The 19601-nt window shown below is 41.4% G+C and overlaps 1 protein-coding gene across 1 annotated transcript; it reads left to right on the top strand.

Moving 5' to 3' along the window:
• The first annotated feature begins 10411 nt into the window (after positions 1-10411).
• LOC110523637 (bile salt-activated lipase) lies at positions 10412-18368 on the top strand. The gene is made up of 11 exons (XM_021602518.3): positions 10412-10485; positions 11947-12097; positions 12273-12392; positions 12566-12763; positions 13062-13192; positions 13749-13856; positions 13952-14066; positions 14282-14468; positions 14736-14936; positions 15054-15263; positions 18025-18368. Exons 1-11 carry the CDS (start codon positions 10420-10422, stop codon positions 18188-18190), a joined length of 1653 nt encoding a protein of 550 aa, XP_021458193.3. The 5' UTR covers positions 10412-10419; the 3' UTR covers positions 18191-18368.
• Positions 18369-19601: the final 1233 nt, after the last annotated feature.

The following is a 19601-nucleotide window of genomic DNA, read 5'->3' as shown; positions in this document are numbered from 1 at the left end:
ACTTTTTCGAATCATAGTCACACTCATGTAGCCTAGCCCATAGGCCTATATGTTTTGATAAGGTTTGTATCACAACTAAAGTGGCCAAATAACTTCTTAAAATTAAGTACATTAATCAGCTTTACAAAGGCTTAGAGCCTAACTTGCATACATAAGCAGCGTGTGACTTTCAAGTTTGGGGAAGATAATTATCACCATAAAAATGCACCTTTTATAATAAAAGCATAATCGCATTTGCGGTCCCTTTTGATAAGCGTGTTTTCCCGCGAATGAAATATTCGCGCTTATAGCCTACTGCCATGTGCACATTGCTGCGCATATAATGTGAAGAAATAGCCTAATAGTTTATGAACATTTTAAGCTAAACATTCTGATCTGTTGCTTCAGTCATTGCTTAAATATTTTATTTTTATGCTTGTGGTTGTATTAATTTGCCATTTATTGCACCCCACAACTATGTTTGGAATATTTATTTATTGCACAGAATAGAATAGGTTGACTTTTGGACTATGGGGGAATAGTAGATTGACATAGGCTAGTGTTTTTGCAGTTCGTTAGGCCTACTCATCTTGTTGGCTGATGAAAAGTAAATTTGGACAGTTTTTGTAGTATCTTCAATATGTACCTCGGAATTGGATAAGGATGCGTCCCCGATGTGTCTGTCTTCACTTGTAGCCTGTGAGAAAGACCCGATCATGTGACGGAGAGCCATGTGAGTGAGAGGCGCTTCGCATTGTGCAGCACTCAGGGAGAAGGGCACAACGCAGCACTCCAGGCCATAAATGCTGCCGTGAAATTTGAGGCATTATCAAGTGCTTGTCAAATTGTGAATGAGAGACTATTGGAATGTATACAGCCAGTGCAAAAACAAAGCAGAGCTCATGCCTTTTCAAGTGACTTTTTTTCAAATCATCATTAGTCTCATCATGCAGCTTTACAATGTATTTAAAATCAAAACATATAACCCAACATTTGAAGAACTAAAGTTATATTAATAACTCTAAATTAAGCATATTCGAGTACCTATTTCTTTGTTAACCACTCAACACAGAATAGCCGCATGTGGGCTCTCCCTCATAGTTTGGACAAAATATTGATATTTTTATATTTTTGTTCAATTATATTCTTCATACTATAAAGTAATGTCTCGGAATTCTAAGCTAATCTTGTCTGCTAAATGAACTAATGTAGCCCACCATCATTTGGCATAGCTTAACAAAAGGACCTAACATAAGGGTGACTCAGAGTATGCTATTATTTTCTTCTGAAATAGACTACATTTTCTACATATCATGCTTCTTTAGATCTGTCTAAAATAAATAATGGATTTATTGTGAAGATGTACGCTATATTACATTGATTTATTATACTTTTTTAAATGTAGATCTTCCAAAGGTCTGCATCAGTGGCTTGTAGGAAGCCAGGAGATGCTAAATGTGTTTTTTGTTAATTAACGGTCAATTACCTTGAAACCAACAGTTATTTGCTTGACAATCACCAGCTGACAATTTTGTGACCACCACAGCCCTTCACACACTACCCCATAATGTCAAAGTGAAATTAATTTACAAATGGAAAGCTAAAATGTCTTGAGTCAATAAGTATTCAACCCCTTTGTTATGGCAAGCCTAAATAAGTTCAGGAGTAAAAATGTGCTTAACAAGTCTCACATAAGTTGCATGGACTCACTCTGTGTGGATTAATAGTGCTTAACATTTTTGAATGACTACCTCATCTCTGTACCCCACACATACAATCATCTGTAAGGTCCCTCAGTTGATTCAAGTCTTTTTTTAAAGCAGACATTGAATATCCCTTTGAGCAAGTTATTCATTACTCTTTGGATGGTGTATCAATACACCCAGTCACTACAAAGATACAGGCGTCCTTCCTAACTCAGTTGCCGGAGAGAAAGGAAACTGCTCAGGGATTTCACCATGAGGCTGCGATGGGAGAGAACTGGATGGATCAACAACATTGTAGTTACTCAAATACTAACCTAATTGACCGAGTGAAAAAAAGGACACCTAAACAGAATAAAAAATATTCCAAAACGTGCATCCTGTTTTCAATAAGGGACTAAAGTAAAACTGCAAAAAATGTGACAAAGAAACAAACTTCATGTCCTCAATACAAAGCGACAAATTCACCTTTCAGCAGAACAATAATAAGGACAAATATACACTGGACTTGCTTACCAATATGACATTGAATGTTCCTGAGTGGCCTCGTTACAGTTGACTTAAATCGTCTTGAAAATCTATGGCAAGACTTAAAAATGGCTGTCTTGCAATGATCAACAACCAACTTGACAGAGCTTGACTGAATTAAAATAATAAGAATGTGCAAATATTGTACAATCCAGGTGTGCAAAGCTCTTAGAGACTTACCCAGAAAGACTCACAGCTGTAATTGCTGTGAAAGGTGATTCTAACATGGATTGGTTGAATACTTATGTAATCAAGATACATTAGTGTTTTTGTTTTTCATGCATTTTTTTTTTTACAAATGTTAGAATCTCTCTTCCACCTTGACATTAAATAGTATTTTGTGTAGATCGTTGACAAAAAAATGACAAATCCATTTTTATCCCACTTTGTAACACAACAAAATGTGGAAAAAAGCAAGGGGTGTGAATACTTTCTGAAGGTACTGTATATTTGGTAAAATTGCATGTGATATGATTGCATTTTGGAACCCCATCACCCCAAGATGAATGGTTTTAACCATGCTCCACTACTTTGATTGGTGCAACTAGAATCACAAGTAGAGAGAATAAAGTAGACAAACTTTTTTGTTTGACAAGCGTCAAACGTCTGATTGATGACCCTATGTCCGGATGATGCGTACATGCCCAAATATGGGCATCCGGCCAGGACATCTTTGCGGGAAGGTGTCACGTGGTTATGGCCATATAAGTACATCCTGTTCCTGTTGTCATGTGTTAGAGGGTGTGTTATTTTATATCTATCTATATTATATTCCTTTGAAGTTGTCATGATGACTGATGTGTAGGGACCTGGTTGAACTGGGGGGGAGAGTTATCACAAAGGGGTATAGCGTGTTCACGGGCTACGAGACCCGTTGGGATGGTACCCCTGACTCCTCAGGAAGAGTATTTCACAGGGTGAAAATACAAAGAAAGAATGGACTTCCATGTGGATGCGTGGAGTTCTATATCAGCAACGAGGAAACCCGCAACCAAAATATTCGTGATGGTGGGATTTTAGGTTGCGCATTCTTATTCCTTTTAAAAGTTGGGATCTAATGGAATTGAAAACGTTAGTTGTTGGACGCTCTTTTTGTACAGAGCCAACAGCGGCAGAGCATTGTTCGGCTAAGGAAGTGCATAATGTATACGAATCCTGAGGATTATGATTCAAAGGAACCCCAAGAAGGTACATCCTCAGAAGGGTCAGCCCCCGAAGAAAACTAAGTACGCGGCTGCGTTAACCACGCCCTGATACCCAAAGGACTGGTTCAACAATAAAAGGAGGCCCATAAAGCCTCCGGTTCTTCATTTCAGCATATACCATGGATATTCATACAACATACCAGGACTCCGATACATCATGTGGGCCAGACCCTAAGGACACTGCTCCGCAGCCCAACATTCTACTCCCCCCAGGCAAGACACCCGACACCTCCTACATGTACACAGCCTGAGGATGTGTTTGATGGGGTGGTCAGTACTATTTTTGTGGACACCAAGGCCTATGTAGCCACACTTTTAGACGTGGTGATTGGAGAGTATATAAGAGAAAAATGCATCGGTTGTGAGATCAATCACCCCAGCCAGCGCCGTCATCCGTCCCTATACGAGCCCCCAAGATACTACTTCTTCAACCATTTTGAGGAGCTGGTGGAAAGACTGTGGTCCTGCAGGTTTATACTCAAAAAAATCCGACACACCCTGGTGGACGACGACAAATACAGGGAAGCTGTGGTGGCTGATGTGATGACTTTCTGGCTCAATAAACCTCAAGAGACTGGGTGACAATACATATTTGTTATTTAGATGTAAAGCAATGGGTAACTATATGCATACGATGTTAGAGAGAATAAATACATTTTTTTTCTTTTGAGAGAACTTACAAATGTTATGCATCAAATTATTGAAAATAAAGTGAACAATGTATCGTTCTACACAACACACATACCTGGGCTAATGCAGAGCGTGTGCGAAGAATGGAGCAAATCATGTACGACATATGGGCGAGAGTCTACAATGGACACAACTGGTATCCCGTCTTGTGGATGATTCTGAAGAACTAGAAACAACTTTGTCTAAGATTTTACTTTATTTGTTTGAAACACTGTTTAATTGTAACATGTATCATATTTGTTGTTTAAATACTTATATAGCGGATGTGTGTTTTAAATTCAGCGACACAAGCCTGTAAATCTAAGCCAAATATACAAGGTGTTGCATGCTTGGATCGTTGAGAAAACGGGGACAAGTATCCTGCAACGAATCCTAAATTGTCTGTATACGTAATACTTGATGTTTGCTAAAATTAAACATTAAAATGAAATGTTGTTGTTATTTGAAAGTGGCTCATTAACGTTATCGTACCTCAGAGAGGCAAGAAGGATGGCGGAGCAGATGTTGAAAACCATTTATTATACCCCCTCTAACCCTGGGTCTTATGGGGGTAAGGAACATTTACAGAGAGCTATAGCCAAAGAAACAGGTAGCCAGTTAAGCGCTGCTCAAGTGAATGAGTGGTTAGCAGAGCAGGATGCTTATACTCTACATAAACAATTTCCAAGAAATAGATTTTTTCCCTACTCATCCCTTGTCCCAATTTCAGGCGGATCTATGTGACATGCAGGCCCTTGCAGATAAATATGATGGAAATCGCTACATGCTAACGGTTATAGATATTTTCTGTAAAATAGCATTTGTAAGGGTCTTAAAAAATAAGAGCGGGGCAGAGGTTCCCCCAAGAGGAGTCCCCAAGAGAGTGCAGACTGATGGGGGAAAATACTTTTTTAAATAATACTTTTCAGAAACTCATGAAGAAGCACAATATAGTACATTTTGCTACAGGCTCGGATTGGAAATCTTCAGTTGTTGAACACTTTAACAGAACTCTGAAGGAGCGGATGTGGCGATATTTTACAGCTCACAACACGCATAGATATATCGATATAGTTCAAGATTTAGTAAAGGGGTACAACAGCAGCTACCATAAGAGTATACGGATGAAGCCCTCCGAGGTCTCTTCTGAAAACTATTTTCAAGTCTTTAAAAATCTGTATGGTTTGTTCCCTCTTTGCCGTAAGAAAAGGTAGTGGGGGACTTGGTGGGTGATTTGGTACGTATATCCAAGTTGAGGGGTGTTTTCAACAAAAAATATGAGCAAGGTTACAGTGATGAGGTGTTCACAATTACCGAATGTCTACCGCGCATACCCCCTGTCTACAAGTGTATTTCTGTTATGACGGGGAGCTTATAGAGGGATCTTTTTATGAGAAGGAATTACAGAAGGTACAGTTGGGTAAAGACAAAGTCTTTCACATGGAGGTAATTCTAGATCAAAAGAGAGAAAGGGGTAGAAAATCGGTGCTGGTCCGCTGGAAAAACTGTCCCCAAAAGTTCAACAGTTGGGTATTAGAGCACGATGTGGTGGAGGCATCGGGGGTTAACTTAAACCCTCATGCATGATAAATAAAACTTCATTTGCGTGTAAACAGGAGTGCATCATGGAACACAGCGGCTTCTACCTAGCTCCCCAGTAATGCGTCTGCGCATATATATCGTATTAACCAAAGTTCGAATTATACAACCAATTTTCCAAAGCCTATAGAGTTATCATAATTTTTCCAACAATTGTTTACAGACAGATTATTTCACTTGTAATTCACTGTATCATAATTCCAGTGGGTCAGAAGTTTACATACACTAAATTGACTGTGCCTTTAAACAGCTTAGAAAATTCCAGATAATGATGTCATGGCTTTAGAAGCTTCTGATAGGCTAATTGACATAATTTGAGTCAATTGGAGTTGTACCTGTGTATGTATTTCAGGCCTACCTTCAAACTCATCATGGGAAAATCAAAAGAAATCAGCCAAGACCTCAGAAAAAAACATTGTAGACCTCCACAAGTCTGGTTCATCCTTGGGAGCAATTTCCAAATGCCTGCAGGTACCACGTTCATCTGTACAAACAATAATACGCAAGTATTAACACCATGGGACCACGCAGCCGTCATACCGCTCAGGAAGGAGACGCGTTCTGTCTCCTAGAGATGAACGTACTTTGGTGCGAAAAGTGCAAAACAATCCCAGAACAACAGCAAAGGACCTTGTGAAGATGCTGGAGGAAACAGGCACAAAAGTATCTATATCCACAGTAAAACAAGTCCTAACTGACCTAAGACAGGGATTTGAAAAACTGAGTTGAAATGTATTTGGCTAAGGTGTATGTAAACTTCTGACTTCAACTGTGTTTCCAATGACATCAGCGGTGTGCATCATGTGATTTTTGACCAATTGTGAGTAGGCATTGCCTACTAATTGGTTGTCATTGGAAACACTTATCTTTCTCATTTTTTTACCATAGAAATGGGCTGTTTTCACATGATGTTGGGGTGGTGCTGGAGATGAATATGAAGTTGAAAAATTGGGAAGTTTCCCTTTTACGTTGAGCAGTGATCTTTCCCTTTATTGTCCACAATGGAAAGATCAATTGAGGAGAAGTGTATCAGTTATCAATAAACTATCAGTTGGGTAGCTTATCTGGCTGTGCACATAACCATAACCAATGGAAAAGCTACACGAAACACAGCTCCAAAAATCTTATCTAACTCGGTCACCATGGATATTTCAGTCCATGCACAAGGTCACATACATTGCCTTCAAAAAGTATTCCCACCCACATTTTTGTTTTCTGACAGCCTGAATATAAAAGTTATTACATTGATATTGTATCATTAATTGACACCTAAAACACCATAATGTCAAAGTGGAATTTTGTTTTTAGACAAATTAATAAAAAATGAAAAGTTGAAATGTCTTGTGTCAAGTATTCAACCCAATTTAGGGCAAGCCTAAATAAGTTCAGGAGTAAACATTTGCTTAACAAATCACATAATAAGTTGCATGGACTCACTGTGTGTGCAATAATAGGGGTTAACATGATTTTTATGAATGACTACCTCATCTCTGTACCCCACACACAATTATCTGTACGGTTCCTCAGTCGTGTAGGGAATTTCAAATAGAGATTCAACCACAAAGACCAAGGAAGTTTTCCAATGCCTCACAAAGAATGGCACTGATTGGTAAAAACTGACACTGAATATCATTTGCTGTTAATTAGGCTTTGGGTAGTGTTTCAACACACAAAGTCACTACAAAGATGCACGTCTTTCAGAACTGTGTTGCCGGATATATGATGGTAATTTTAAAACCGTTACAAACTATTTTCAGCAAACTTAACATGTATAAATATTTGTATGAACATAAGATTCAACAACTGAGACATAAACTGAACAAGCTCCACAGACATGTGACTAACAGAAATGGAATAATGTGGCCCTGAATAAAGGGGGGGTCAAAATCAAAGGTAACAATCAGTATCTGGTGTGGCCACCAGCTACATTAAGTACGGCAGTGCATCTCCTCGTGGACTGCATCAGATTTGCCAGTTCTTGCTGCGAGATGTTACCCCACTCTTCCACCAAGGCACCTGCAAGTTCCTGGACATTGTCATGCTGGAGGGTCATGTCAGAATGAGCCTGCAGGAAGGGGGAATGGCCCTAGCCCTCACCATCCGATCCAACAGGTCCCAGACATGCTCAATGGGATTGAGATCCGGGCTTTTCGCTGGCCATGGCAGAACACTGACATTCCTGTCTTGCAGGAAATCATACACAGAACGAGCTGTATGGCTGGTGGCATTGTCATACTGGAGGGTCATGTCAGAATGAGCCTGAAGGAAGGGTACCACATGAGGGAGGAGGATGTCTTCCCTGTAACGCACAGCGTTGAGATTGCCTGCAATGACAACAAGCTCAGTCCGATGATGCTGTGCCACACCGCCCCAGACCATGACGGACCCTCCACCTCCAAATCGATCCCGCTCCAGAGTACAGGCCTTGGTGTAATGCTCATTCCTTCGACGATAAACGCGAATCCAACCATCACCCCTGGTGAGACAAAACCCTGACTCGTCAGTGAAGAGCACTTTTTGCCAGTCCTGTCTGGTCCAGCGACGGTGGGTTTGTGCCCATAGGCGACGTTGTTGCCGGTGAGGACCTGCCTGTACGGACATTGCAATTTATTGCCCTGACCACATCTGCAGTACTCATGCCTCCTTGCAGCATGCCTAAGGCACATTCATGCAAATGAGCAGGGACCCTGGGTATCTTTCTTTTGGTGTTTTTCAGAGTTCGTAGAAAGGCTTCTAGTATCCTAAGTTTTCATAACTGAGACCTTAATTGCCTCCCGTCTGTAAGCTGTTAGTGTCTTAACGACCGTTCCACAGGTGCATATTCATGCATTGCTTATGGTTCATTGAACAAGCATGGGAAACAGTGTTTAAACACTTTACAATGAAGATCTGAAGTTATTTGGATTTTTACTAATTATCTTTGAAAGACAGGGTCTTGAGAAAGGGATGTTTCTTTTTTTGCTGTGTTTATGTGTCTGTCTGTCTGTCTGTCTGTCTAGATAGATAGATAGATAGATAGATAGATAGATAGATAGATAGATAGATAGATAGATAGATAGATAGATAGATAGATAGATAGATAGATTGATTATTGTCATGCTGTAAGACCCAGCCACGTTTCATCTTCAATGCCCTTGCTGATGGAAGGAAGTTTTCACTCAAAATCTCACGATACATGGCCCCATTCATTCTTTCCTTTACACGGACCAGTCGTTTCTGGTCCCTTTGCAGAAAAATAGCCCCAAAGCATGATGTTTCCACCCCCATGCTTCACAGTAGGTATGGTGTTCTTTGGATGCAACTCAGCATTCTTTGTCCTCCAAACACAACGAGTTGAGTTTTTACCAAAAAGTTATATTTTGGTTTGATCTGACCATATGACATTCTCCCAATCTTCTTCTGGATCATGCAAATGCTCTCTAGCAAACTTCAGACATGCCTGGACATGTACTGGCTTAAGCAGGGGGACATGTCTGGCACTGCAGGATTTGAGTCCCTGGCGGCTTACTGTGTTACTGATGGTAGGCTTTGTTACTTTGGTCCCAGCTCTCTGCGGGTCATTCACTAGGTTACCCCGTGTGGTTCTGGGATTTTTGCTCACCGTTCTTGTGATCATTTTGACCCCACGGGGTGAGATCTTGCGTGAAGCCCCAGATCGAGGGAGATTATCAGTGGTCTTGTATGTCTTCCATTTCCTAATAATTGCTCCCACAGTTGATTTCTTCAAACCAAGCTGCTTACCTATTGCAGATTCAGTCTTCCCAGCCTGGTGCAGGTCTACAATTTTGTTTCTGGTGTCCTTTGACAGCTCTTTGGTCTTGGCCATAGTACAGTGTGACTGTTTGAGGTTGTGGACAGGTGTCTTTTATACTGATAACAAGTTCAAACAGGTGCCATTAATACAGGCAACGAGTGGTGGACAGAGGAGCGTCTTAAAGAAGAAGTTACAGGTCTGTGAGAGCCAGAAATCTTGCTTGTTTGTAGGTGACCAAATACTTATTTTCCACCATAAATTCATTAAAAATCCTAAAATCTGGATTTTTACATCTGGATTTTTTTTCTCATTTTGTCTGTCATAGTTGAAGTGTACCTATGATGAAAATTACAGGCCTCTCTCATATTTTTAAGTGGGAGAACTTGCACAATTGGTGGCTGACTAAATACTTTTTTGCCCCACTGTTTAGTTTGTTAACAAGAAATTTGTCGAGTGAGGTTGAAAAACTAGTTTTAATGACTTCAACCTCCGACTTCAACTATCTATATATATATGTATATATATATATATATATATATATATGTGTGTGTGTGTGTATAATATATCAGGGGTATTCAAATCTTACCCTACGAGGTCCAGAGCATACTGGTTTTCTTTACGACCTGATAATTGCACCCATCTGGTGTCCCAGGTCTAAATCAGACCCTGATTAGAGGGGAAGATTGGATATAAAGCAGTGGAACTGGCTTTGATGTTCAGATTTGAATTTGATGGTTATAGACACTAGTATACATGATCATCTTGAATCAGTTGAAAAATAAAAATGTAATCTACTGTATCAGAGCCCACCATGGAAGCTAATATGACAACGTCCCTCCCAACTTTATTTTTCTCTGTTACCATCTGTCTGGGTAGAGGGGTCACTATGACTCAGGGTTATGGACATTGTGAAACCCTGGCTGGAACAGATGGGAGGGGTCTCCTGTATAAAAGGTGTGCTGACAGGTGTCTCTGGATCAGCATGATGAAGACATTGGGTATTTTGGTTGCCTCTGCCCTGTTCCTGGGGTCCGCCTCGGCCGCCACTGTAAGTCCATTTTAGTTTATTTGGTGTAATTAAATATTTTTTTTGTTGTTGTTGTCTGAAACCCAATTCCAAATATATTTGTTAATAATGTAGGTGTTTTAATGTAGCTAGAATGTTTTTGTTTTTTTTAACTATCTGTGGTTTTTATCCCCTTGTAGAGGTAATAATGATACAGTAGAAATATACAGTGAGTTTAAAGTATTGGAACAGTCACAAATGTTTTGTTTTGACTCTGTACTCCAGCACTTTGGAAGTGCTACAATGACTATTAGGTTAAAGTGCAGTCTGTCAGCTTTAATTTGTGGGTATTTTCATCCATATCGGGTGAACTGTTCAGAAATTACAGAGTCCCCCCATTTTAGGGGACCAGAGCTATTGGGGCAAATTCACTTGTGTGTTCAGGTAATAAAAAGTTCATTATTTGGTCCCATATTCATAGCACGCAATGACTACATCTAGCTTGTGACTACGAATTTGTTGGATGCATTTGCTGTTTTGATTGTGTTTCAGATAATTTTGTGGTAAATAATGTACTGTCATTTTTTTGTCACTTTTATCGAAAATAAGAATATAATATTTTTGTAAAAACTTCTACATTGATATGGATGCTACCATGATTACAGATCATCCTGAATGAGTCCTAAATAATGGGTGAGAAAGTTAGACTCACATGTCATACCCCCAAGACATGCTAACCTCTCATTTTACAATAACAGGGGAGGTTAGCAGAGCGGTGTATCTCTTCTTATCGATTCTTATTTACAATAAAAGTGACTCAAATGACAATACATCATTAACCATTCATTTCTATGGGTCAAAAAATAATCTGAAACACATCCAAAACAAACAGCAAATGCATCCCACAAATTTGTAGAGTCACAAGCTTGATTTAGTCATTGTGTTGTTTGATTATGTGACCAAATACTTTCTAATACTTTAATACACAAATAAGTGAATTTGTCGTAATACCTTTTGGTCCCCTAAAACACTCACATTAAAGCTGCTATTAAAGATAGTCTGAACTTTAACCTCATGGGCATTATTTCAAATTCAAAGTGGTGTAGCACAGAGACAAAATATAAAAAAATGTGTACATTTCCCAATACTTTTGGAGATCACTGTAGTTTCACAAATAAAATAGGCTAAATATGAAATTGTTTATATTGATAAAGTAGCCAATAGTGAAACACAAAGGGTTAAGAACTTCACCTGTATTTTTACTCGCACTGCAAGTTTTTGACATCTTTATCATCAACAGGTTGATAAGCAATGTGAATTCAACAGCTGAACACCTTTTTTGCAACAGTTCACTAATAAAAAAAACTCTAAACAATGACACCACTACATGCATAAAACAACAACACTGAATACATTTGTGCATAATAAAAACAGTTTCACACTTGCATATATTACTGAATGAGTAATGAGTTTGTATCTGCCCTTTTGGGTGTGCATGTGTAGCTTGGAGTGGTGTACACTGAGGGAGGCATGGTGCAAGGGAAAAAGGTCAATTCTGATGGACTCCTCCGCACCATGGATGTCTTCAAAGGAATCCCCTACGCTGACAAGCCCGGCGTTTTTGAGAAGCCCAAGCGTCACCCTGGATGGGATGGTGGGTAAAAACATAATGCTTCCGATGTCCATCCATAAGGCAAGGAAAACAATTTAGTAATACAGAAGCAGATTGTAAAATAAATATTGGACAGCCGTATTGGACCATATCAGACCTTAGCCTTCCTAACACTCATCTCAGTTGACTGACTGATTCTCCTTGTGTCTCCTTCCAGGTGTTCTTAAGGCTACAGAGTTCAAGCCGAGGTGCATGCAGCTGAACTTGCTCCAGTCTGACACCCGTGGCCAAGAGGACTGCCTTTTCCTGAACATCTGGGTCCCTCAGGGCCTCAGTGGTATGTAACATGCACCTGTGTCTTTCACCCGTACCTGTCACAAGAGTAGGATGTCTTTATCCACATATCAAAACATGATACAGTATGGTCTGCTGATGTTTAATAATACTAATAATAATATAACTATGGTGTAATTCTACAAATGTATTGAAATGTATCTCCTCCCTTCTTAGTTTCCACTGGGCTGCCAGTCATGGTTTGGATCTTTGGAGGTGGTTACCTGGTTGGAGGCTCTATGGGCGCTAACTTCTTAGATAACTATCTGTACGACGGGGAGGAGATTGCAAACAGGGGCAAAGTCATTGTGGTGACTCTGGGTTACCGTGTGGGCACCCTGGGCTTCCTCAGCTCTGGAGATGCCAGCGGACCTGGTAGGTATCAACTAAGGCTTTGCCTGGCAGGCTAGGTGGGTGGTGGGTGGGTGGGTGGGTGGCTTTGGTATGATCTGTGCCGCATCAGCTGATGTATGACATTGATCTTTTCTTCATGTAGTGATTCTCAGGTGACTGAGTCCACTATATGATAATACTGATTAAGAATACGGTGTTCATCTAACCTTTAATCATCAACTGGCTGTCAGAAACTTTTGCCATTCTGTGAGAGCCAGATGTACAGTATGTTAGTAGGGAGAGTACTGCTGCTGGCTCACAGAGCGGTCTTCCATGTCAGGTAACTATGGTTTGTGGGACCAGCATGCTGCCATTGCCTGGGTGAATAGGAACATCCGCGCCTTCGGAGGAGACCCCAACAACATCACCGTCTTCGGAGAGTCTGCCGGCGCTGCTAGCGTCAGCTTCCAGGTGTGGGACTAAAAAGAGAACTAACAGTTTTAATACAGAGCTTTCAGGGCAAAGGTAGTCATGTCGAAGTACAAAAAAGGCCAGGATGTTTCTTCCGTCTCAATGTTATATACTCTTCATTATAATATCATTATTATTCAGTGTCTTCTTGTCATAAAACATAAGTTTACTGTCACAGTGTGTAGTTTCTGGTAACTCGTGTCTATGACATTAGCTTATTACATTTGATACGTTTAACAATGAGAACCGGGAGACTTCTGATACCTTATTCTGAACCATGATGTCCTGTACAGAGTGATGGTCAGCCGAGTTTCTGAGACCTCTGTGATCTAATAAACAGGGTGATGGAAAACACTTGTACTTTAGACCATTTTAAGTTGAGCCTTTTTAAATTGTTAGATACAGTATATGTAAGCATATAATGATTGTAAGTAAAGATACTGTAGGTAAGGATATGGCTTTCGGCATGGGTCCTCCGTCCACAGTATTAACAGATTAGCAAATGCAGAAAATGCAATGTACTAATTTGAGTTTGAATGTACTTTACACCACACAGACGCTTTCTCCCCATAACAAAGGGCTGATCCGCAGGGCCATCTCCCAGAGTGGCGTTGCTCTCTGCCCCTGGGCCATCAACAACAACCCTCGTGCCTTTGCAGAGATGGTATGTGTACTTCAGTAACATTGGGTGGGGGGTATGAAACTGACAGAGATGCATGTTGGTTGTTAAAGGGTGGTGTCATCCTCCTCTCTCTTTAGGTTGCTGGGAAGGTGGGCTGCCCCATTGATGATCATATGATGGCCTGCCTGAAGCTCATTGATGCTAAGGAGCTCACCCTTGCTGGTACCCTGTCCCTGGCTGGTTCTCCCTCCAGTGAGTATTCACTGAGGTTAAAATAAGGGGCTGTGGCACACTTTGAGAAAGATGCTAAGGAGGTTGTGCTTTGCATGCATTGATGCCTGTATAGATGAGCATTAGCCTGACGCTCACATATCTCCTCAGCCCACCATTTTACACAGGAATTTGGTGATGGCCATGTCCTACCCATAGCGTTAAAAGTTATGTCTTTCTCTGCCTGCCTCCTCTAGCGCCCATAGTGGGCAACCTGGCCCTCTCCCCAGTGATCGATGGGGACTTCCTGCCTGATCACCCAGGGAAACTGTTCCACAACGCTGCTGACATTGACTACCTTGCAGGGGTCAACAGCATGGATGCCCACCTATTCACTGGATTAGATTTACCCGCCGTCAACAAGCCACTCGCTAACCTCCCTCTGTGAGTGACTTTGGGCTGATTGGTTACTTGGGAGGAGGAGGGTAGTCTGTTCAGTGTTGGCCATGTGCATTATGTAGCTTAAATGGGACAGCAGATGTACCCACAAAGCATTTTATAGAAGCAACCAAGTCTAACTAATAAGTAGGAGTAGAATAAAACATGTATTAAAACGAGTAGGGTTATCAGTTTGGGCAGGTACCTAACACAGTTGGCTTAAGAAGGGGTTGTTAGATCTCTTGAGACTAATCTCTCGCTTCCTCACTGAAGGTCAGATGTGAAACTGCTCCTGGGTTCTTTGACTAAGAAGGGAGAGGCCTCTATCAATAGCGCTTTCGCAGAGTACACGGCAGACTGGGGCGATAAGCCCAGTCAGGAGACCATCAAGAAGACTGTTGTTATGATCGAGACTGACTACGTCTTCCTGGTTCCTACCCAGGCTGCTCTCTATCTGCACGCCTCCAATGCCCAGTGAGTCTACCTCCTTCTTATTCTAGCACAGCCCTTCTCCCCCAGTATGTGCTGCTTCCTATCCCAGCGTCACATATCGGATATCTAATCATTCCCCCTCTCCATGCCCTATCCCAGATCTGCACGCACCTACTCCTACCTGTTCTCAGAGCCCAGCCGCATGTCCGGGATAGTTCTACCTTTCCCCAGCTGGATGGAGGCTGATCACGCTGAGGACCTGCAGTTTGTGTTTGGCAAGCCCTTCTCCACGCCCCTGGCATACTGGCCCAAGTACCGCAATGTCTCCAAATACTTTATCGCCTACTGGACCAACTTCGCCAGGACCGGGTAAGAAAGAGCTGCAGAGCAATCATATACAGTAATCACACCCTGTGGGGGATATATACACTGCTCAAAAAAATAAAGGGAACACTTAAACAACACTATGTAACTCCAAGTCAATCACACTTCTGTGAAATCAAACTGTCCACTTAGGAAGCAACACTGATTGACAATACATTTCACATGCTGTTGTGCAAATGGAATAGACAACAGGTGGAAATTATAGGCAATTAGCAAGGCACCCCCAATAAAGGAGTGGTTCTGCAGGTGGTGACCACAGACCACTTCTCAGTTCCTATGCTTCCTGGCTGATGTTTTGGTCACTTTTGAATGCTGACGGTGCTTTCACTCTAGTGGTAGCATGAGACGGAGTCTACAACCCACACAAGTGGCTCAGGTAGTGCAGCTCATCCAGGATGGCACATCAATGCGAGCTGTGGCAAGAAGGTTTGCTATGTCTGTCAGCGTAGTGTCCAGAGCATGGAGGCACTACCAGGAGACAGGCCAGTACATCAGGAGACGTGGAGGAGGCCGTAGGAGGGCAACAACCCAGCAGCAGGACCGCTACCTCCGCCTTTGTGCAAGGAGGAGCAGGAGGAGCACTGCCAGAGCCCTGCAAAATGACCTCCAGCAGGCACAAATGTGCATGTGTCTGCTCAAACGGTCAGAAACAGACTCCATGAGGGTGGTATGAGGGCCCGACGTCCACAGGTGGGGGTTGTGCTTACAGCCCAACACCGTGCAGGACGTTTGGCATTTGCCAGAGAACACCAAGATTGGCAAATTCGCCACTGGCGCCCTGTGCTCTTCACAGATGAAAGCAGGTTCACACTGAGCACATGTGACAGACGTGACAGAGTCTGGAGACGCTGTGGAGAAAGTTCTGCTTCCTGCAACATCCTCCAGCATGACCGGTTTGGCGGTGGGTCAGTCATGGTGTGGGGCGGCAGGGTAGCCTAGTGGTTAGAGCGTTGGACTAGTAACTGGAAGGTTGCAAGTTCAAACCCCCGAGCTGACAAGGTACAAATCTGTCGTTCTGCCCCTGAACAGGCAGTTAACCCACTGTTCCTAGGCCGTCATTGAAAATAAGAATTTGTTCTTAACTGACTTGCCTAGTAAAATAAAGGTAAAAAAAAAAAAAAAAAAAAAAAAAAATTCTTTGGGGGGCCGCACAGCCCTCCATGTGCTTGCCAGAGATAGCCTGACTGCCATTAGGTACCAAGATGAGATCCTCAGACCCCTTGTGAGACCATATGCTGGTGTCCTGGGTTCCTCCTAATGCAAGACAATGCTAGACCTCATGTGGCTGGAGTGTGTCAGCAGTTCCTGCAAGAGGAAGGCATTGATGCTATGGACTGGCCGCCTGTTCCCCAGACCTGAATCCAATTGAGCACATCTGGGACATCATGTCTCGCTCCATCCACCAACGCCACATTGCACCACAGACTGTCCTCACCAGTAGCATGCCCAGGTGTTGTAGAGAGGTCATACAGGCACGTGGAGGCCACACACACTACTGAGCCTCATTTTGACTTGTTTTAAGGACATTACATCAGCCTGTAGTGTGGTTTTCCACTTTAATTTTGAGTAAGACTCCAATCCAGACCTCCATGGGTTGATAAATTGGATTTCCATTGATCATTGTTGTGTGATTCTGTTGTCAGCACATTCAACTATGTAAAGAAAAAGGTATTTAATAAGAATAGTTCATTCATTCAGATCTAGGATGTGTTATTTTAGAGTTCCCTTTATTTTTTTGAGCAGTGTATATATATATATATATATATATATATATATATATATATGTATATATATATATATATATATATATATATATATATATATATATATATATATATATATATATATATATATACATACAGTATCAGCCAACCTGTGGGCACACCTACTCATATACATTGTAGAATAATAGTGAGGACATCAAAAGTATGTATTAACACATATGGAATCATGTAGTAACCAAAAAAGTGTTAAACAAATAAACATAGATTTTAGATTCTTCAAAGTAGTACCCTTTGCCTTGATGACAGCTTTGCACACTCTTGGTATTCTCTCAACCAGCTTCACCTGGAATGCTTTTCCAACAGTCTTGAAGGAGTTCCCACATATGCTGAGCACTTGTTGGCTGCTTTTCCTTTACTCTGCGGTCCAACTCATCCCAAACAATCTCAGTTGGGTTGAGGTTGGGTGATTGTGGAGGCCAGGTCATCTGATGCAGCACTCCATCCCTCTCCTTGGTCAAATAGCCCTTACACATGATAGTGCCACTAAGCGCAAACCAGATGGGATGGCGTATCGCTGCAGAATGCTGTGGTAGCCATGCTGGTTAAGTGTGCCTTGAATTCTAAATAAATCACTGACAGTGTCACCAGCAAAGCACCCCCACACGTCACACCTCCTCCTCCATGCTTCACGGTGGGAACCACACATGCAGAGATCATCTGTTCACCTACTCTGCGTCTCACAAACACACAGAGGTTGGAACCAAAACTCTCAAATTTGGACTGATCAGACCAAAGCACAGATTTCGATGTCTTCACTATTATTCTTCAATGTAGAAACAGTCAAAATGAAGAAACTCTTGAATAAGTAGGTGTGTCCAAACTTTTGAGTGTGTGTGTGGCAATTTAAAAGAAAATACCATTTAAAATTCTAAAGTGATATTATCCTCACAGAAAATGATGATAAATCGAATGTTCTCACCATTATGTTTTTCTTACCATCCTCAACCCCTTTCCCACCACAGAGACCCCAACAAGGGGGAGTCCAATGTGCCTGTGACCTGGCCTGCATACACCACCTCTGGGCAAAAGTACCTGGAGATCAACGCCAAAATGAACAGGAACTCCGTCCATGAGAAGATGAGGGTGCGCTTTGTGAACTGGTGGTCTAACACCCTTCCCTCCATCTGAGGTAGTTCTCACTGAGCACAGGCTCCCTGATGCATAATTGACATCATACTACATTCACAGCTATACAGATTGGTCTTGTTATGTCACAAATAAATGCAAGGCTACTAGTACCACCAGATGGATTTCTGATTGTAACCATTTTTTCTTCAAAAGTAAATTAATGCAATTAAGAAGTCTACCCTGTTGTCTGTTTTTAATACTGTCCAGTCACTAGTGAAATCTGTTTTTGTTTGTATTTATCGAAATAGTAGCATGTTGGGGTATACCTATTCACCCAAATTGCATCTGAGTTTACAGTGGATTTTTTTTTCTCTGATTAGTTGCAGTATTTACACATACAGTACCAGTCAAAAGTGTGGACACACCTACTCATTCCAGGGTTTTTCTTTATTTTTACTATTTTCTAGATTCTAGAGTAATGGTGAAGACATTGAAACTATGAAATAACACATATGAAATAATGTAGTAACCAAAAAAGTAAGTAGTCACTCTTTGCCTTGATGACAGCATATAACCATGTGGGTGATTGAAAGATGAACAAGGTCCACACTCCAGTCCAGTTGGTGGAGGTAATGCACCTTAAAGGTGGTTGCCAACTGACATATAAAATCAACAGCATCAAATCAAACAACCACCCACATGTCACCATTTAGAGTAATTCTTCGTCAGTGATGAACACCCAACAATACCTGTACATGTAATATTTGCTGGTGGGTATGACTAGAAAGGGAAGATGAAGGCATGTAGCAGTGGTGTAAACATAGCTGGCGCTAACCTTTTGGGGGCCCTAAGCAAGCTTTGGTTGGGGGCCCCACCACCTTGTTGCACAACATTTTAGTGACCTCCTTATGACAGCAGGGAGAAAAGTTGAAGTTTTAAAGGTACACTATGCAGAAATTGCTTTATTTCCTAGATGCTAAAAATTGTGACAAAATAAGCCAGTATAGTATAGAGAATCCTTGTACCATAAAATATATTTTTAATAATCCAAAATATTGCATTTTCAACTGTTTGAAGCTGGTGTACAAACCAAAAGTAAAAGATGCAACAATAAAACTTAAGAATAGGAAGCATAGAAATAGTGCACATAAACCAGATCTACTGCGTCTTAGACTTTCAATTACAATGACAGATCTGTAACTCACATTTTAATGTAAATTTGGTTGGTTGCCCAAAAAGTTACATATTGAAGCTTTAAGGTTAATTTCTTGCAATTCTACACAATTTGTCATGGGGCTTAGATAGTGTTGCAGGTTTAAAGCATATTTTCTGCAATTCTACAAAATGTTCCATTGGTTTATGCCTGGGTATAAAGACTATTGTGTAACTCTTATCCCAAGCTTGACTTCTCATCTGTCGGAGGCGTGGCCTGTCACCCAAGTGTCACATCTCTATTCCAAGGCGCTCTGCC

Source organism: Oncorhynchus mykiss, chromosome 5 (assembly GCF_057628025.1).
Source record: "Oncorhynchus mykiss isolate SJ-2025 chromosome 5, ASM5762802v1, whole genome shotgun sequence".
NCBI lineage: Eukaryota > Metazoa > Chordata > Actinopteri > Salmoniformes > Salmonidae > Oncorhynchus > Oncorhynchus mykiss.
This window is presented reverse-complemented; position numbering and strand designations above follow the sequence as displayed.